At 50.3% G+C, this 19,714-nt stretch overlaps 2 protein-coding genes across 3 annotated transcripts; both read right to left on the bottom strand.

Annotated features, from left to right (window-relative positions):
* Positions 1–444: 444 nt before the first annotated feature.
* On the bottom strand, positions 445–1,991 carry FAM89B (family with sequence similarity 89 member B). The gene is made up of 2 exons (XM_049892489.1): positions 1,689–1,991; positions 445–1,268 (listed from the first exon to the last, which is right to left on the bottom strand). Exons 1-2 carry the CDS (start codon positions 1,986–1,988, stop codon positions 990–992), a joined length of 579 nt encoding a protein of 192 aa, XP_049748446.1. The 5' UTR covers positions 1,989–1,991; the 3' UTR covers positions 445–989.
* Positions 1,992–2,937: 946 nt separating this feature from the next.
* On the bottom strand, positions 2,938–4,549 carry ZNRD2 (zinc ribbon domain containing 2). 2 transcript variants are annotated; one of them, XM_049892487.1, is made up of 4 exons: positions 4,107–4,549; positions 3,859–4,010; positions 3,656–3,740; positions 2,938–3,281 (listed from the first exon to the last, which is right to left on the bottom strand). In XM_049892487.1, the coding sequence occupies exons 1-4, from the start codon at positions 4,123–4,125 to the stop codon at positions 2,938–2,940; spliced, it is 600 nt and encodes a 199-aa protein (XP_049748444.1). In that variant the 5' UTR covers positions 4,126–4,549. The 2 variants fall into 2 exon arrangements, with proteins under 2 accessions (XP_049748444.1, XP_049748443.1); XM_049892486.1 differs by having other exon boundaries at positions 3,859–4,546.
* Between the last annotated feature and the right edge of the window lie 15,165 nt (positions 4,550–19,714).

Genomic DNA, 19,714 nt, shown 5'->3' with positions numbered 1-19,714 from the left:
CCTGGCGGCACCTTCCCCTCTCCCGCCAAGGGGCCCCTTGGCCTCTAGTTGCGGCCCACCCATTTCCTGTGCCGCCTCAACTCCGCCCCACTCGGGTGGAAAGTTTCTCTCCTCCAGATGGGCAGCTCCTTCCCCTTCCTTTCCCGAGCAGGGAAAGCCGAAAGCGTGGGGCGGAGGGCTGGGGGTGTTTGGGCTCCGATGCCGCTGAACCAAGATGGGAAGTTCCTTGTTCGCAATCACAGAGCGCCGGGGGCCGAGCCAAGCTCTGCCTGCTTGAACGCTCCCCGCCTCCGCCCCTACCCGGCGAGGAGAGATTCGCACCCCGGCCCCACCAAGCCGTTCTTCCACTCGAGGTCTCGGGCGCCACCTGCCGGCGGAACTTGGGGCCGCACCTGCCAGAAACATCGCTCTATTCCCGCCAGAGTCATGCAGTCAGAAAGAAAATGACAACTCAGAATATTTATTTATCTACGCGCCAGGAAGCTGGCCCCTAAACTTAAATATCCAGCATAGAGCCTTGGCCTCCCGGCCGTCAGTGGGTACAGGGATAGGTCCTGGAGCCCTCGTCCAGGGCAATGGAACCCAGGGAACAGAGGTGGGATGCCCCTGAGTCAGCAGCTGCCAGTAGCAGTGAAAGGTGAAGAGAAGGCGGGAGCCAAGCACTCTCTTTCCAATCCGAAATGCCAAAGGAAGGACAAGATGCTTTGGACCCTGCCACCAGACAGAGGGTTGGGCAAACCGGGGGTGCACACATATGGGAGAGGTGGAGATCCTCCAGGTGCCACGGACAGAGGCTGCAGCCCAGGTGCCTGCCCCAAGACAGGTGAAGTGGTGTGGTAGTTTTGGTTCTGAGGGGCACAGATCTTGCCCTCCAGTCAGGTGAGGTGGTATGGGGGAACAGCAGGCACTGCAGTCGGAATACGTGCCAAGGGGTAAGTTTCGAGCCTTCTGCATGGGCACATGCCCACAGGCCCCCCCCCCCCAACTCTTCAGAGGCTGATGTGGAAGGCATCCTGCAGCCACTGGTCACGGGCATTGTGTGTCTGGGGCACAGTGAGAGGTGGCGGGTCAGGGGGCAGGCTGGCGTCCGGAGGCTCATCATCATCTGAGAGGCCGGCATCCGGTGGGTAGGAGCTGTCCGAGTGCAGGGACGAGGACAGGTCCTGGCATAGGCTCAGGTCTTGGCACAGGTGCTTATAATCCTGGATCGATTCATACAAGCCCCACAGCTGGCACAGCAAGGACATGTCCAGTTGTCGCAGCCCCACCTGCAGACAACTGAGGGTGGGCTGGGGTTGGGGTCCAGGCCACCCTCAGAGCCATCGTCCTGGAATCCAGAGCTCCCAACCCAGGCTGGAGAACTAGCCAAATCTTCCCATACATTTCTAAGCACAAGTTTTCATGGCCATCAGACCCCATGTGTAAGCTAAGAAACTTTTAGGTACAATGGGACTAACACCTAGCAGGATGAAACGAGGTACCACAAGTAAGGCAGCTATAGCGGTATGGTAACTATTGCCATAAGCAGTAACTATTACCAATTATTGTTACCATATGCTCTCTGACTCGGCCGGGTCCGCAGGTCCTCTGCGACCGAGGCCACCCGTTCCCGGTTGCATGCCCCTGCCCTACGCCCCTCCTGCTCCGCGGCAGCCCCTGCCCGGCCGGTCCAGCGCCCACCCACTCACCATCTCCTTGCGCAGCGCCGCTAACGCGGAGTCAAGGTTGACCGGGCGGCGCGGGCCGGCGGGGCCGGCGGCAGGGCCCGCGTTGGCAGCGCCGGCGGCGTGGCGGGGCCCGTCCGGAGCGCGGGCTGCGCGGCTCAGCTCGTCATGGATGCGACTCCGCTGGCTATAGACGCGCTCCAACTCCCGCCACGAGCCCCCGCTTGCGTTGAGAAGGCCGCTGAGGCCGCGCGGCAGCGGCGGGAGCCCAGCCAGGGAGCAGCCCGCGCCCCCCGGCGCCTCGGCCGAGGGCAGCCCATTCATGGCCGGAGCGGCGCGGACAGCGATGCCACCTCCCTCCCGCCAACGCCGCAGCCGGACCGCCGGCCGCAGGCCCCGCACCACGCGAGCCCCGCCGCCGCCTCCAGGCCGCGCTTTGTTCCTTCCACAGCGCCTCCGACTCCGCCCTGTCCCGCCCCCTCCGCAGGGGCGCGGCCCTTCTTAAAAGGGCAATGACTATGGGACCACATTGCTCAAAGCTGAGACTGGATTACGGAGGCACAGACAGAAGGAAGCGGAGCCCGAAAATGGGGGAAAAGAAGTCAAACGGAGAGGGCATGGCTCCTTATGATTCTTCTTGCTCCTCCCCACACACTGTTTTCAATTATTCCGCCCAATTACTATCCCAAGGAAACCAGAGACCTGGCATAGAAACCGTTCCCTCCCCACAATTAGATCTAGGAGTCAGGAGACTGGGGCAAATCTACACTCAGCCCCTAACATGCAATCTGACGCTGGGGCCACCACAACCTCCTTCCAGTGTCTGAGCACTTGGGATGGGCGAGATGTGGCCTAGAATGATGGAATCAGGATGCTCAGGGGAAAGGGGGAGTCACCAAAGGGGCTGGAGCCAAAAATCTTGCTCAGGTGTGGGGTATGAATACTGGATGGCTGAGGAAGCCACAGGCACAGGACTGCTGCCAAAGTCAAGGTTGGTGATCCACCCCTCTTGCCCTTTGAGGACACTTAGGTTGCAGCCCCCTAAAAGGATATCACATAGCCCCCTCCCTCTCCCCTCATCCTCTGACTAGGGAAGCAGAGCAGAAACAAGCCAACCCATCTCTCAGGGCATCAAGGAAAGCACAGTAGAAGGGTATGAGGCCACAACTAGGAAAAAGGAAAGTGGAGGCAAGCATGCACACCCAGAACCAAGGAAAGAACAAACCACACAGATGAACAGCTGTTTTTCTAGTGCGTTTTCCTCATGGGCTTCTTAGTGCTGCAGCTGCCGCACGCTTTGCAGAGCCTCAGCACAAGCCCGGATAAGGCTACACAGCTGAATGCTAGTCTCCAGGGAGCTGCTAGAGCTCAGCTCAGCTGAGGCCCAGGTTAGCTTCTGCAGGAGGGCTGTCTGTGTGCAGGCCAAGACATCTGCATTTGGTGGCACTGCAGGAGGGGGCGGCCCCTGGGCTGCTTTGAGCCCTGCTGCAGCTCCCTCACAGTGCTCCAGACGGGGTACTGAGGGCTGAGGGGTAGGCCGAGAGCCCGAGGGGGACTCCGAGGCAGAGGCCAGCTGGTGCTCACGAGCTTGGGAGAGGGCAGCCTGGGCATTCAGAGCTAAAAGAGAATAAAGTGGGTGAAATGGTCAGGAGGCCTGGCCCACCTCTGCCCCGAGCCACCTCCTTCTGTCCTTGAGGTGTTTTCTTGCCTCTCTACAAGATAACTCATCCACTCTCTATTTTGTAACATAATTACCTATGTCCTGGCTTCCTCTCCCTCATTAGGACTGTGCCTGATTGAGCTCAGACTCTCCCAGTGTCTGGCACACAGGAGGTGCTTAGTGCTCTTACTGAATGAATGGCCCTCTCTAGAACTGACAGGAGAAAGCGACTTACTCCTGTCCTACCCACAGACTCCTCTGTCACTCCCAGGCCTCCTGCTCCCAGACCTCCATCACCATGCTTCTTCACCAAGCACACCCGACCCCTCACCCGGATTATCTTTATCCACGTCTGAGTCGAGCTCCTGACAAGCCACGCAGTAGATTTTCCGCTGTTTGTCTTGGAGGAGGATCGTCTAGGAGCCAGAAAGCACATGGGCCGGGGTGAGAAGCTGGGCGATGGGGTCCAGAGAGGGGAGTTGTGAAAGGGCAGTGCAGCCTGGCCCGCGGCTCCATCCCTGGCCCTCGCCTCACCCCGCAGTCCGAGCACGTCTCCCCCAGCATGCGATAACCGCGCAACAGGTAGTCGCCCATGAGTCGGGAGATGCGATCCTGCCGTTCTCGACGCGCCTGCAGGACCTTCGTCTCCGCCTCAGTCGGAGGCTCCCAGGAAAAATCAACAACTTCTGGTGGAAGAGAGGCACAAGGGGCCGGGGGGTCTTGCCGGAGCGAGCTGCTTCCCGTACCCCGCAGCCACAGGCCCCCGCAGGCCAAGTCCTCACCAGCGCCATTCAGGGCCATGTTGCCGTTGCCTCCGCCCGGCTCATCGGCAGTGACGCGCAAGTAGAGCGTCTTCCGCTGAGGCTCCGCCCCCTCCGTGCTGTGCTGCCGATGAGGGCGGAAATGACGTTTACGGGTGGTCCTTAAGCCTCGAGTTGCCCAGAGTGGGGCGTGTCTGGCCGCAGGCTGGATCCTGCCCGTTGGAGCGCCCCAGAGCTGGATCCCAGTGGGCGGAGACTTTCGACTGGCTGGGCCCCAGAACAGGCGTCTCTATGGCAACTCCGCTCAAGTTGCAGGACCCGGAAGTAGCCTTGCTGGGTTGCCCTCCTTGCCCGCCGCGGACTGACGGTCCTTCCGAATTGGCTTGAGAAAACCTTGCTGGTCTCCGCCTCCCCAGGAGCTTCACTTTCGGGATAGGCCGGCCGGGAACAGGCGGGGCAGTGACGTAATCACAACACCACCAACCTTAGTAATAACGCACAGCGGTTTCCGAGCGCGTGGAGCCTGTCAAGCCTCAGTGCTTCTTATTTCAACCCGGCGAGGCAGGGCTCGTTTTCGCTTTCCGTCCTTCTCGGCCTCTTTCAGGGCACCTCCTCTTAGGTGTTCTAGTCTGCCTTCCCACCCCAACTCCCACTTTCCCCCGGGGAAGGCCTGGGACTGAAGCACAAGTCAGCCCCTAAGCCATTTGCGGGCTTAAGCCCTCGAAAAGCCTAAGAACTGAAAAGCGCTTACTGAGCATGGAAGTTCCAGGTTCCAGCTACGGCCGAGTGATGCAAACTGGGGGCGGGGGTGGAGTTTGTCATATATGGCTGTGACCCTTAAGCTCTCCTTGGGTGGATTGCAAATTAAAATTAACAGTGCTCCCTGAACGTTGGCCTTGGTGATTTTTTCAGTCTTCTGTATTCTTTTTCCATGCTCACCTAATGCCTTATTAGGTTTGAAAAAGACAGGACAGGCAGGGGTCTCCAGATGTTTAGCCTGTCCACCAGGGCAATAGGGAAGGAGCTAGGAGTTAGACCCCCATACTCTCATTGACCAACCTCCTTCTTTGTCTGGGCAGTAGATGCTTTCTCCATCTTACTGGAAGTGCCCTTCTCCTGATCCCATCTCCCTCCCTTGTAGACCCTCTGGAACTGCAATTTTCTGATCCTTGCTGCCTCCTGCTTCCCTGGAGAGCCCTGTTCACATCTTCACTCTCTCCATCTACCCAGCAGGCTTCTGGGCAGCACTGACTCCAGGGCTTATATAGACCAATTTCGAAAATTCAGTGTCCCACTTTGACCATTCCTGGGCATGGTGCTTCTTTCTTTCCCCTAACAGCAACCCCAATCAGGCCTTGTTGATGCACCCTCTGGGTGGCATCCCAGCTAAAAGGAAGCCTAGATGATTTAAATGTAATTGTGGTCCAGCCACCTGGATTCTGGTGTTGGATTGATGTAGTCTTAGATTATGAAGATAACTGGAACACTTGGTTGAGTACACCTCTCTCTGAGTGCCTCAACAGTGGCCCGCATGTAAAGTGGGGGACATAATAGTCTCAGTTTTGTAAAAATGCTCTTGTATGCCTTGCACCTGACACTTCCAGATGAACGGTCTGGGCTTAAGAAGGGGAATATGGCGGGGGGGCGGGGAGGTGAGCTCATAGCTACTGGAATGGGACACAGAATTTTTTTTTGTTTATCTTATTTTTATTGTTGAGAATATGCACAGCAGAACACACACCAGTTCAACAATTTCTACATGTACAATTCAGGGACATTGATTACATTCTTCAAGTTGTGCAAGCATTGTCACCCTCCTTGGGACACACAAATTTTGTGATAGTGGAGGGAGAACAACAACCTCAGCACCTGGGGAGGGAATACTTCAGACCCTGGGAGATATGGGGGGAGGAGGGACATAAATAATCTTTGTCTTTCAGAGCCACGCTTGGAGCCTTCCTCACTAAGGAAAATGCCCTAGTTCAACTCTCCCCTTAAATTTAACTGACTACTGGATCTTCCATCTGGCTGGTGGCATGGAGATTGGTTGATTAACTGCCCTCAGTAAGTCCCTCCAAAAGCAAAGACTAGACTCAGTTATTCAAACTGGACTCTGAACCCAAAGGCCTACCAACCAGCAGGGACACCACATTGCAGGCACAGTCCACTTGTGCCCTCTAACTGATGTAGGCCCCACTGGGGGGCACCATGTTCCTTTTCCAGGAGCACCATGTGAGACTATATTACTTGTGTGGAGGTCATGGATGAACATGCCTCTCTCCTGAAAACACAGTCACTTGAAATCTGCCCCTGACTTTAGTGGAAGTGATCAATGACACCACCTTAGCTTGAAAGGCATTTAGGTCAGCCTCAAGTCACTGACCAAAATTGTTATTGGTGATAGAATTTCCCTGGGCTTCTTCCATGCAGGCCAAGACAGAGTCTGTGCAATAGTTATATACCCTGCTGTATCTGGATTAATGCTTCAGGCCAAGTGGAAAGCCACCTGACTTTCTAAGGTAGATCTGAAGCTTTCTGGAATTTGTTCACCTGGGACCTTGTAGGGCATGGTGGAGGTCAATGTTCCAGGATGGCCTCATCCTGCTGCTTGAAGTCCTATTAATAGTAAAAAAAAAAAAAAAAATTTAAATGCTGTATGTGAAAAATGGAACAGGTTTGGTCCCAGGCTGTGTTGGTCAGATTAATCAGATTTGCCAACAGAGTGGTGTACTCATGGGAGGTTTTGCCAAAAGCTAAGAGTGTAAAAATGAGGGGTGTATATTGTTGGGAGACAATTTTCCATGAGTCTCTTGAGTTCTATATATTTTGCAAGTGAGGCACTAACTGCCTTTGTTGCAGGTTATGTTTTCAAGGATGTTTGTATAGTGAACAGCCTTGGACAACAGAGACAGTGTCTCTCTCCAGAGCCAAGAACAGACAAGTTTGCTGGCCATTATAAAAGATTTGAGTGCCCTAAACTCATGGTCCTCACCCATTATGCAGTCCACTGTGTGTGCAGACATCCATCTGAGCCCATCAGCACTGCCCCCGTGGTTCTTAGGGTCAAGGGGGACTGATGAAAACATGTTGATGCTCGTGCTGCTTGCCGTGCCATGAGGAACAAAGTTCTTTGTCTCTGACGCAGGAGCTTCATGTCTTCTGCCAGTATCCGTGAGACTGTGGCAGGCTAACTTCTTAGCGTCCAAGTAGAGTAAAATCTGAGATCCTCCACAGTTCCTAACGGAGGCAGGCACGTAGAAGGTCCTCAGAAATGTTGGTAAAGCCTATTCATGGCAGTCATGGTGGGTGGACCAGTTGTCTGGAAAGCAATGGGCTTGGGCTCTTTCAGATCCTTAACCCACCAAGAGAGTTTGTCACGCCCTCATGTGAGCAAGCCCAACATCTGTTCCTACCTCTAGTTAGGCCCATTCCTGGGTGATGGCATACACCATGGCGACATAGTCACACACAGCTCAGTTACAGTTCCCCCTTTAGTGGATCATCCAGTGGGACAGGTTCTCATAGCAATGAGTAGCTGTAAAAATGGTGTGGCGTCAGGCCTCTTCTAAGTTCAGGGGGAGGAGAGAGAATCACCATCAGCAACAGCCCAAAGCTGATGGTTCCTGTGTGGTGGAGGTGAGGCATACCTCCTCTCCCCAACCTTTCTACCAATTCTGACACCAGCCGTCCCTCCCACAGCACTCTATGCTCCTCTGCTGGGTTTGATAATTTGTTGCAATGGCCACACAGAACTCATAGTTCATACACACAGTTATGGGTTTATCAGGGAAGTAATAGGTTCAACTCAGGATCACCATCAACAGGCTACAACCCAGAATCAGGATCAAGAAGCATGTAGCCAAAGCCTGGAAGGCTTCCCTGAAGTGGAGAGCACAACTCTCCCATCTTTAGTGTAGGACAGCTCTCTCAGCTTGTAAAAAACAGTGTGGCAGGGATGTAGTCTGACCTCCTCTAACAACACAAAGAGGAAAGAGAATCAAGATCAACAGCCCAAGGCTGATTCCTGTGAGGCAGAGGTCAGACGTGCCTCCTCCACCACCTTTACCAATTCTGACACCAACCGTCCCTCTGATGGCACTCTCTACTTCTCTGCTGTGTTCGATAATTCATTGCAATGGCCACACAAAACTCACAGACAATGCTCACAATTATGGAGTTTATTAGGGAAGTTGTTGTTGTTGTTAGGTGCTGTCAAGTCAGTTCTGACTCGTAGCAATCCTAGGTACAACAGAACAAAATATTGCCCAGTCCTACTCCGTCCTCACAATCATTGCTATGTTTGAACCCATTGTTGCAGCCACTGTGTCAAGCCATCTTGTCGACGGTTTTCCACTGTTTCAATGACCCGCTACCTTACCAAGCGTAATGTCCTTGTCCAGGGACTGGTCCCTCCTGATAACACGTCCAAATTATGCAATATGTAGTCTCGCCATTCCCACTTCCAAGAAGCACTCTGGGTGTACTTGTTCCAAGACAGACTTGTTCATTCTTCTGGTGGTCCATGGTAGAATTTAATATTCTTCATGAACACCATAATTCAAAGGCATAAATTCTTTGGTCTTCCTTATTCATTGTCCAGTTTTCACATACATATGAGGCGATTGAAAATATCATGGTTTGGGTCAAGTACACCTTATTCCACAAAGTGACATCTTTGCTCTTCAACACTTTAAAGAGGTCCTTTGCAGCAGATCTGCCCAGTCCAATATCTTGCTTGATTTCTGGACTGCTGCTTCCATGGATGCTGATTGTGGAGCCAAGCAAAATAAAATCCTGGACAATGTCAATATTTTCTCGGTTTATCATGATGTTGCTTATTGGTCCAGTTGTGATCATTTTTGTTTTCTCTATGTTGAGGTGTAATCGATATAGAAGGCTATAGTCTTTGATCTTCATCAGTAATATGTTATGACCCACACAGTCAAATGCCTTCACATAGTCAATAAAACACAGGTAAACATCTTCCTGGTATTCTCTGCTTTCAGCCAAGATCCATCTGACATCAGCAATGATATCCCTTATTCCATGTCCTCTTCTGAATCCAGCTTGAATTTTTGGCAGTTCCCTGTCCATGTACTGCTGCAACCATTTTTTAAAATAATTTTTATTGTGCTTTAAGTGTAAGTTTACAAATCAAGTCAGTCTCTCACATATAAACTTATATACACCTTACTACATACTCCCATTTACTCTCCCCCTAATAAGTCAGCCCGCCCCCTCCTTCCAGTCTCTCCCTTCATGACCATTTTGCCAGGTTCTAACCCCTCTACTCTCCCGTCTCACCTCCAGACAGAAGATGCCAACATAGTCTCAAGTGTCCACATGGTGCAGGTAGCTCACTCCTCATCAGCATCTCTCTCCAACCCGTTGTCTAGTCCAATCCATGTCTGACGAGTTGGCTTCAGGAATGGTTCTTATCCTGGGCCAACAGGTTTGGGGACCCTGACCACCGGGGTCCTTCTAGTCTCAGTCAGACCAATAAGTCTGGTCTTTTTATGAGAATTTGGGGTCTGCATCCCACTGTTCTCCTGCTCCCTCAGGGGTTCTCTGCTGTGTTCCCTGTCAGGGTAGTCATCCATTGTGGCCGGGCACCATCTAGTTCTTCTGGTCTCAGGATGATGTAGTCTCTAGTTCATGTAGTGCTTTCTGTTTCTTGGGCTCATAATTACGTTGTGAGCTTGGTGTTCTTCATTCTCCTTTGATCCAGGTGGGTTGAAACTCATTGATGCATCTTAAATAGCCACTTGCTAGCGTTTAGGACCCCAGATGCCACACTTCAAAGTGGGATCCAGAGTGTTTTCTTGATAGATTTTATTATGCCAATTGACTTAGATGTCCCCTGAAGCCATAGTCCCCAAACCCCTGCCCCTGCTTTGCTGACCTTCGAACCATTCAGCTTATTCAGGAAACTTCTTTGCTTTTGGTTTAGTCCAGTTGTGTGCAACCATTTTTTAATTATCTTCAGCAAAATTTTACTTGATTGTGATATTAATGATATTGTTAAATTTCTGCATTCTGTTGGATCACCTTTCTTTGGAATGGGCGCAAATACAGATTTCTTCCAGTCGATTGTCCATGTAGCTATCTTCCAGATTTCCTGACATAAAGAAGAGAGCACCTCCAGCACTGCATCCTTTTGTTGAAACATCTCAGTTGGTATTGTGCCAATCCCTGGAACCTTGTTTTTCGCCAATTGCCTTCAGTGCAGCTTGAACTTCTTCCTTCAATACCATCTGTTCTTGATCATATGCTACCTCCTGAAATGGTTGAATGTTGACCAATGCTTTTTGATACAATGACTCTGTGTATTCCTTCCATCTTCTTTTGATGCTTCCCGCGTCATTCAATATTTTGCCCATAGAATCCTTCAGTATTGCAATCCAAGGCTTGAATTTTCTCTTCAGTTGTTTTGGCTTGAGAAATGCTGAGTGTGTTCTTCCCAAGTCTTTGCACATTTCATTATAATACTTTGTCTCGTTGAGCTGACCTTTGAAATCTTCTGTTCAGCTCTTTTACTTCATCATTTCTTCATTTAGCTACTCTATGTTCAAGAGCAAGTTTCAGAGTCTCTTATGACATTCATTTAGGTCTTTTCTTTCTTTCTCATCTTTTTAGTGACATTATGCTGTCTTCATGTATGATGTCCTTGATGTCATCCCACAACTCATCTTGTGTTCAATCATTAGTGTTCAATACGTCAAATCTATTCTTGAGGTGGTCTCTAAATTCAGGAGGGATATACTCAAGGTCGTACTTTGGCTCACGTCAGCTTGTAATTTTCTTCAGCTTCAACTTGAACTTGCACAGGAGCAATTGATGATCTGTTCTGCAGTCAGCCCCTGGCCTTGTTCTGACTGATGACGTTGAGCTTTTCCATCATTTCTCTCCACATAAGTAGTTGATTTAATTCCTGTGTTTTCCATCCAGTGAGATTCATATGTATAGTCACTGTTTATGTTATTGAAAAAAGGTATTTGCAATGAATTGGTCTTTGATCTTACAAAATTCTATTGTTCAATCTCTGGCATCGTTTCTATCGCCAAGGCCATGTTTTCCAGCTACCTCTTCTTCGTTTCCAACTTCCACATTCCTATCACCAGTAATTATCAATGCATCTTGATTGCAAGTTTGATCAATTTCATACTGCAAAAGTTGGTAAAAATCTTCAATTTCCTAATCTTTGGCATTGGTGGTTGGTGCATAAATTTGGATAATAGTCGTATTAATTGGTCTTCCTTGTAGGCATATGGATATTATCCTATCACCATCAGCTTTGTACTTCAGGATAGATCTCAAAATGTTCTTTTCAACAATTAATGTGATCACATTTCTCTTCAATTTGGCATTCCTGCCAAAATAGACAATATGCTTTCCAATTCGAAATGGCCAATACCAGTCCACTTCAGCTCACTATTGCCAAGGATAACAATCTTTATGCAGTCCATTTCATCAGGGAAGTCACAGGTTAAAATTCAGGTTCAGGAACACTCAGCGTACAGTTCTTCCATCAAGTCGGTCTCTTCTCAGCCGTGCCAACAGGCATGCCTCCCTCTGGCCTCTCAGCCTCTGCCCTGCCTGGGTAAGTGTTACAAAGCCCTTTTAGCTTTGCCTATAAGTACCCCAGAAACCCTGGTGGCGTAGTGGTTAAGTGCTACAGCTGCTAACCAAAAGGTCAGCAGTTTGAATCCACCAGGCACTCCTTGGAAACCCTGTGGGGCAGTTCTACTCTGTCCTGCAGGGTCGCTATGAGTTGGAAGAGACTCAGTGGCAAGCTTGGTTCAGTTTTTTTAAAAGTACCACAAGACACCCACTTGGCCCGAAGGAGCTCAGCTTTAGTCCTGTGGGTCAGAAAACCTAGTTCCACCAAGTGCCCAGTGGCACCCTACACCTCCAGCAAGCCTCCTGCCCAAAGGCACTCAGCTTTCTCACTCCATGGACTGGGAAGCCCACCCTGTGGTATCCTGCTGGTCTTTCCTGCCATTGTTTCTCTGCCACTGCTTTTCACCATCTTCAGTGGTTTCTCTGTCTCCTGGTTGCAGGAGCTTCTCACCATAGGGATCCCAGATCCAAAGGACACACTCTGCTCTTGGATTTTCTTCCTTGGTGGTGGTGAGATCCTCTCTTCCCACCTCTGGAATGGCTCATTTTAAGCATAGCGGGATGGCAAAACTGACCTGTTTATTCGGTAGGGTTTCATAGGCTTTATTTTTCTGGTCCCACCCCCATATGGGGTTCTGTGAATGTTATTACTTGCATTATTATCAAGCTTTTTTTTTTTTATCCAATCCCCTTGGTAGGCCACGATTACCTTATTTGTATAGTCCCACCCCACTTACAAGACCAGGGTGAGAAAGGCAACACAAAAGCAAGGCATCATGCCACACAGTTCTTGTTGGCTATACAGGAAGCAGGCCCTTCTCTCCGCCGAGCATGCCCCTGGGGGTAGGCTCCTCTCAGCCCTGGGCTCAGACAAGTGTTACAAAGCTCTTTAGCTCCCTCCACCTATAAGTACCTGGAGCCACTCCACTTTACCAAGCAGCCTCCTGCCCAAAGGTTCTCAGCTGTCTTGCTCAGTGGGCTGGAAGCTCACTGCGCCATTTCACATTGGTCTCCTGGGTTCTGCTGTCTGGTGCTGCTGTTGCCTACAGTGCCACCACTCTCTGTCTCCTGGGTCTAGTAGGTTCTCAGCACAGGGACCCTGGGTCCAAAAGACATGCTCCACACTCAGCTCTTCTTGATGGTAGTGAGGTCTCCACTTTGGCTGTCTGCGATTGGCTCATTTTAAGCCTAGCAAACTGACCAATCCCCAACAAGGGTTCCATATACATTATTTTTTTACCCCCACAGGTGTTCCATGCACTTTATTTGTATTAGCAGGCTGTCCAATTCCTTTGATGGGTTACAAGCACCTTATTTGCATAGTCCCACCCAATCATTTTGTGGGAGTCACAAGATCACGGCTCCATTGCCATCGAGTCAATTCTGACTCATAATGACCCTATAGGACAGAGTAGAACTAGAAAGCCCCATAGGGTTTTCTAGGCTGTCATCTTTACAGAAGCAGATGGCCACATCTTTCTCCTGTGAAACAGCTGGTGGGTTTGAATCACCTACTTTTTGGATAGCAGCAGAGCACTTAGCCACTGTGCTGCCAGTAGGCTCCAGACGATGGCTAGAAGGGCCATAATAAGTAATTCACTGCACCACAGTGGCCTGTGCCACATGGCTGGGACTCTGAAAAACAAAATGTACATTGCTGTATTTGCACACTAACAAGCATTGAAAAGGGGTCGGCTTTTCTTTTTCTTGTTTTTCACGGTAACATAAATTGACCTGATATTTCTGTGGAACAGGAAAGGGCTGGATGATACAGTGTAAAAAGCATAATACTCAACTTTTAGTACGGGTTTTCTTGGGGCCAAAAAAAAAAAAAAACCCGTTGCTGTTGAGTCGATTCTGACTCATAACAACCCTATAGGACAGAGTAGAACTGCCCCATAGGGTTTCCAAGGTTGTGATCTTTACAGAATCGGACTGCCACATCATCCTCCTGAGGAGCAGCTGGTGGGTTCGAACCACTGACCTTTCAGTTAGCAGCCAAGTGCTTTAACCAGTGCACCACCACGTCTCCTTTTCTTCGGGCCAGGCACCATGTTTTTCTTAAACTGTCTCATTTAGCCCTAAGACAACCCTGTGAGGCAGGTAGTAGTATCATCACCCCCAACTTGCAGATGTGGAAGCTGAGGCCTGGAGAAGTTAAGAGTTGTATCCACAGTCACACAGCTGGAAAGCGGCAGGGCTGGGACTCCATCCAGGCAGTGTAGCACCAGAGCCTGAGTTCTCACCAGTAGACTTTCTGTGATTAAAAGGTGGAGAAAAGTGGCTGGGCAGGAGATCTCTGATTTGTCAAATACGAAAATAGGTTTATTGCATTTTCCAATTCCATATCTTCAGTGCTTTTCATCTTGGTATCCCTGCCCCCCATACAGTACACAGCACGTCACAAGGATTCAGGACATTTTCAGTAAAGAGTCTTTGGGGAGAGACTTCTGGGCAGGATTGTCCCCTCCAGGCCACCATAGCTCCTAGCCCTCTGATTTAGAGCTTCCCCTCTCCACTCCCTACCCCACCCATGGAGCCATTTCTGGGCAGGGCTTTCCTCAGCCCAGAGTCCAAAACCTCCCCAAAGACATTCAGAACTGAGGTGATACAGGAGGATGGCATGGATTCTGGCACCCAGTCAGCCCCTTTAAATGGTCATTCTCCATCTCCCTACAACCAGCCCATCTCCCACAAGCAGGTCATCTCCTACCACAGGTCCATCATGTCTCCCAGCCCCAGATAATAAAAGATCTAACATATACTGAATATTTACTGTATGGCAGGCATCTATCTGCTAAGGGCTTCGTGAATATCAGCTCATGGATTCTCTGTTTAAAAATGAGGAAACTGAGTCACATAGCTGGTACACGATGCGGCCAAGACCATCCGATGCTAGAAAACAGCCATTCCACAGGCTACCTCTGGAATGCAGGCTGGTGCTGCCCTGCCCAGCCACTTCCTCTGACAAGGCCTCAGGAGTCCTGGGTTCAAGTCCTCACTCTGCCATTGGCGGGCTGTGTGACCTTAAAGCCAAGCACTTTCTGCTGAGTGCCTCAGAAAGCTAGCTGCACAGAGGCGATCACATCTGAAGACTCCTGAGAGCCTTTCCCTAGCAATTAAGGAGAAGGAATACTCCCTGGGCCTGGGTCCTGTGCCTCCTCTTTGTCCCGTTCCAGAAAAGCCCCTTGTTGCCCTCTAGGCCCCACCCACCTATCTTTGGGACATTTGGGGGACCCCCCCCACATTCTCCCAGGAACACTGCAGACAGGCTTAAGTTTACTCCCCCACCCTACTCACCAGATGGCCTGAGTCTAACTGCTTTCTCTTTCAGAGCCTCAGTTTCCCCTTTGCAGGGTCATTGGGAGGATGAAATGACATCACAGTGTAAAATACGTGGCAAATGGTCAGGGTTTTTTGGTTTCTCTCCACTCAGTCAACAAGCTCAACACTCTCTGTGTGTCAGACCCCGTTCTAGGATCTGGGGGCTGGATTGGGCCTTGCTGGAAGGGCAGTGAGACAGATGAGAAACAAGTAAAGAAGTCCGTAAAGAATGTTCCTGGCTGTGATGAGTGCCAGGGAGGAAACAAATAGGGTGAGGTGACCCAGAAGGTCAGGGGTGGCTATTTAAGGAAAGTTGTCAGAAAAGGCCTCCCGGAGGCAGGTGCACTTGCCCCTCAGCAGGAAGGACCATGAGGTCACAGGGGAAGAGCATCCCTAGGCAGAGGACAAGCCCACCACCTCTGAGGCACAGAGCACCCCGCAGGCCCAGCGAGCAAAGGAAAGCTAGTAGCACGGTTGGAATTAAGGCTTAAATTAGGTGACTCCTGGCACCAGGTGGAAGAGGGATTAGAGGAGGCAGAGGGACAGATGCGAGGCCCATTAGATGGCAGGAATGACCAGGAAGACTCCTTGGACTTACAGAAAAACTTGGAGGGATGGAAGCTTGTGGGCAGATTCTCAGGACCTGAGGGGCTGGGGATGGGGACACAGGAGAAGAGTTTAGCAAAGGTTGGCAGGACCAAGGGGACTGAGTGTACCTGACAATTCTAGTTTGCCCTGCACCCTGTCTTCCCGGCTTTTGTCCCAAGGCTGACGTCTGTGGGCCCCACCTCCAGGCTCCTGCCCACAGGTTTCTTTTTGGGTTCAGTCCATGGGAGATCCGGCAGCAGACCTGTGGACAGGAGGAGACTTAGGGAGACTATTTATTTCCCAGCCCCCCAGTCCCCAGGCTGCAGTGGACAGTGGCTGTAGGCCTCTGATGAGGCCACTGTGCCTGGTGGGCAGACCCTGCTATGGCTCCAGCTCTCTCAGTTCAGGTAATGGCTTCCTCCCCTTGTCCCTGTAGGTGCCAAGAGCTTCCTTCTGTGGCTAGCCTGGGGACTTCCCCAGTCCTAGGTGGTTTCCTTAACCCTTTGTCAACATTCCCTTCCTTCCACTCTCCTCAATTACCCCCATTTGAGGGTGCCTCTGTTTCCTGCAGAGCCTTGGTGGCACAGTGGTTAAAGTGCTTGGCCACTAACTGAAAGGTTGGCGGTTAGAACCCACCAGCAACTCTGGGAAGAAAAACGTGGCAGACTGCTTCTGCAAAGATTTGTTGCTATTGTTAGGTGCCATCCAGGCAATTCCGACTGGTAGTGACCCCATGTACAACAGAACAAAACACTGCCTGGTTCTGTACTATCCTCACAATCATTGCTATATTTGAGCCCATCGTTGTAGCTCCTGTGTCAATCCATCTCAATTTACAGCCTTGGAAACCCTGTGGGGAATTCTACTACATATACACATAAAATGGTCGCTATTAGTCAGAATCAACTCGACAGCAATAGGTTTGGTTTTTTTCAGGTTTTTTTTTTTTTTGGTCGTTTTTCTGTTTCCTGCAAGGTCCGTAGGTGGTGCAAGGAGTTTGCAATCAGCTGCTAAACTAAAGGTTGGCGGTTCAAGTCCACCCAGTGTGGCTCTCAGGGAGAAAGGCCTGATAAACTGCTTCCATAAAGATTACAGCCAAGAAAACTATGGAAATGGGGGAGGAACAATTTGGAAAAGGAGGGTGAGAATGGTTGTGCAACTTGAAGAATGTAATCAGTCACTGAATTGTACCTGTAGAAATTGTCCAATTGTGTATATTCTGCTGTGTTTTTTTTTTTTTTTAATATTCTCAACAACAATAAAATAAAAACTCTGGAGCAGTTCTACTCTGTAACTCATGGGGTCACCATGAGTCAAAACTGATTGGATTTTTTTTTTTCCTGTTTTCTGCTGGGAGCCTGGCTAGCCCAAGAAGTTTGGACTTTATCCTTGTAACTATGTAACACTGGGGACAACAACAGGTGACATCTGTTGAGCACTCATGTGCTAAGCACTGGGCTGGGGGCCTTAACTGCCTGGTGTGTCACCGAGTCCCCTCAGCAGCCCTTGAGGGAGGCTGTCATCACCTCCACTCCACTCTCATCAGCACTGGGCACCACTAGCCCCCCAAAACCAAACCACACCCACTGCTGTCCAGTCAACTCAACTTCTACTCATAGGTTGACCCTAGAGGACGGAGTAGAACTGCCCCATAGAGTTTCCAAGGAACGCCTGGAGGATTCAAACTGCCGACCTTTTGGTTAGCAGCCGTAGCACTTAACCACTATGCCGCCAGGGTTTACCTGCTAGCCACACGCTCCTGAAATCTCACTTCTCCTGGCTCTTCCTACATCACAGTTGTCCTCCCACTGCTCCCTCCAGCTGCTGCTTCTGACTCTCTTGTGACTCCACCTCCCCCCTGACCTGGGCATGGTGACACTCCCTGGGTTGGCCCTTTTCGTTCCTGTGGTCGTAAGTGCCGCCTGCACACTGAGAACCTGGAGCCTGTGTCTCCAGTCCAAATGTCCTGTCTGCGCTGAGCCCCTGGGCTCAGATGACTCACAAGCATCTCAAATTCCAAAATAGAGCCCTAGAGGCTGCCTGCGTCTGCTTCTCCTCCCCTGTCTTCCTCACCCACCCTGGGGTTTGAGCCAGAAAGTGGGGAGGAACCATTTTTCAACACCTTTTTTTTTTTTTTTTTTTTTACCTCTACTGTACTCTCGGCTTCCCCCAGTCTGCCGTTCTACCTACCTCCCAAGTACCTCTCCGCCCTGGTCCAAGCCACATCATCCCCTCAGGCTGAAGGCAACAACGCCCCCTACTGCCCTGCTGCAGTCTCACTGCGATGACGGTAAAACCCAATGCCTGCAAGGTTCCACTATCACCATAGGCTGTTCCCGCTCCGGCCCCACCCTGTTGTTCCACAGGCCGCCTTTCAGTTCCAGGAAGAACTGATTCCCTTTCTACCCATTAACCCTGCACGCCCCTTTATGAATTAAAAAAAAAAAAAAAAAAACCCACTGCCCTCGAGTGGATTCTGGCTCATAGCGACCCTACAGGTCAGAGTAGAACTGCCCCACAGGATTTCAAGGAGCGGATGGCGGATTTGAACTGCTGACCTTTTGGTTAGCAGCCAAGCACTGGGCTAGAGTGGGCGCTGACCTTAAACATTTCGCTGATTCCCGCAGCAAGGAGCCCCAGGGACCTGGGGACTGCCCCCCTCACCCCTGCCACACCAGGCTGTTGCTAAGAGGTCTCCCTCAGTTTCCGCAAAACTACTGTTATGGACGGAATTGTGTCCTCCGAAAATACCTCTATGCCTATGGTTAGAATCCCATTTGAGAATCCATTTTCTGTTGTATAAGGAGGCAGGATTACTGTGGGGAGTGTCTTGAGTCAATCTCTTAGAAGAGATAAAAAGAGCACATTAGGCAAGCAGAGATGGGGGAAGAGAGATGCCAAGCCACATGAAGATCGCCCAGGAGCAGAAACTCAGAGACAAGGACCTTCCTCCATAGCTGACAGAGAGAGAAAGCCTTCCCTTAGAGCCGGCACCCTGAATTCAGACTTTCAGCCTCCTAAACTGTGAGAAAATAAATTTCTGTTTGTTAAAGCCACCCACTTGTGATATTTCTGTTGTAGTGGCACTAGATAACTAAGACAGCTACCCAAATAAACCCCCTGTCAAAATAAAACCTGTAAGCTCCTTCGACCCCCATGTGTCTGTCAGTTTGTCGTACTGTAGGGGCTTGTGTTTTGCTGTGATGCTGGAAGCTATGCCACCAGTATTCAGATACCAGCAGGGTCACCCATGGAGGACAGGTTTCAGCTGAGCTTCCAGACTAAGACAGACTAGGAAGAAGGATCTGGCAGTCTACTTCTGAAAAGCACTAGCCAGTGAAAACCTTATGAATAGCAGCGGAACATTGTCTGATAGTAATGAAGATCAAAGACCACTGCATTCAGTGTGGATTACACCTCAACATAAAGAAAACAAAAATCCTCACAACTGGACCAATGAGCAACATCATGATAAATGGAGAAAAGATTGAAGTTGTCAAGGATTTCATTTTACTTGGACCCACAATCAACAGCCATGGAAGCAGCGGTCAAGAAATCAAAAGACATGTTGCATTGGGTAAATCTGCTGCAAAGGACCTCTTCAAAGTGTTGAAGAGCAAAGATGTCACCCTGAAGACTAAGGTGTGCCTGACCCAAGCCATGGTATTTTCAATCACATCATATGCATGTGAAAGCTGGACAATGAATAAGGAAGACCGAAGAAGAGTTGACACCTTTGAATTGTGGTGTTGGCGAAGAATATTGAATATACCATGGACTGCCAAAAGAACGAACAAATCTGTCTTGGAAGAAGTGTGGCCAGAATGCTCCTTAGAGGCAAGGATGGTGAGACTGCGCCTTACATACTTTGGACATGTTGTCAGGAGGGATCAGTCCCCGGAGAAGGACATCATGCTTGGCAGAGTACAGGGTCAGCAGAAAAGAGGAAGACCCTCAACGAGGTGGATTGACACAGTGGCTGCAGCAATGAGCTCAAGCATAACAACGATTGTAAAGCTGGCGCAGGACCCGGCAGTGTTTCGTTCTGTTGTGCATAGGGTCGCTACCAGTCGGAACCGACTCGAGGGCACCTAACA

Source organism: Elephas maximus, chromosome 7 (genome assembly GCF_024166365.1).
Source record: "Elephas maximus indicus isolate mEleMax1 chromosome 7, mEleMax1 primary haplotype, whole genome shotgun sequence".
Lineage (NCBI taxonomy): Eukaryota > Metazoa > Chordata > Mammalia > Proboscidea > Elephantidae > Elephas > Elephas maximus.
This window is presented reverse-complemented; position numbering and strand designations above follow the sequence as displayed.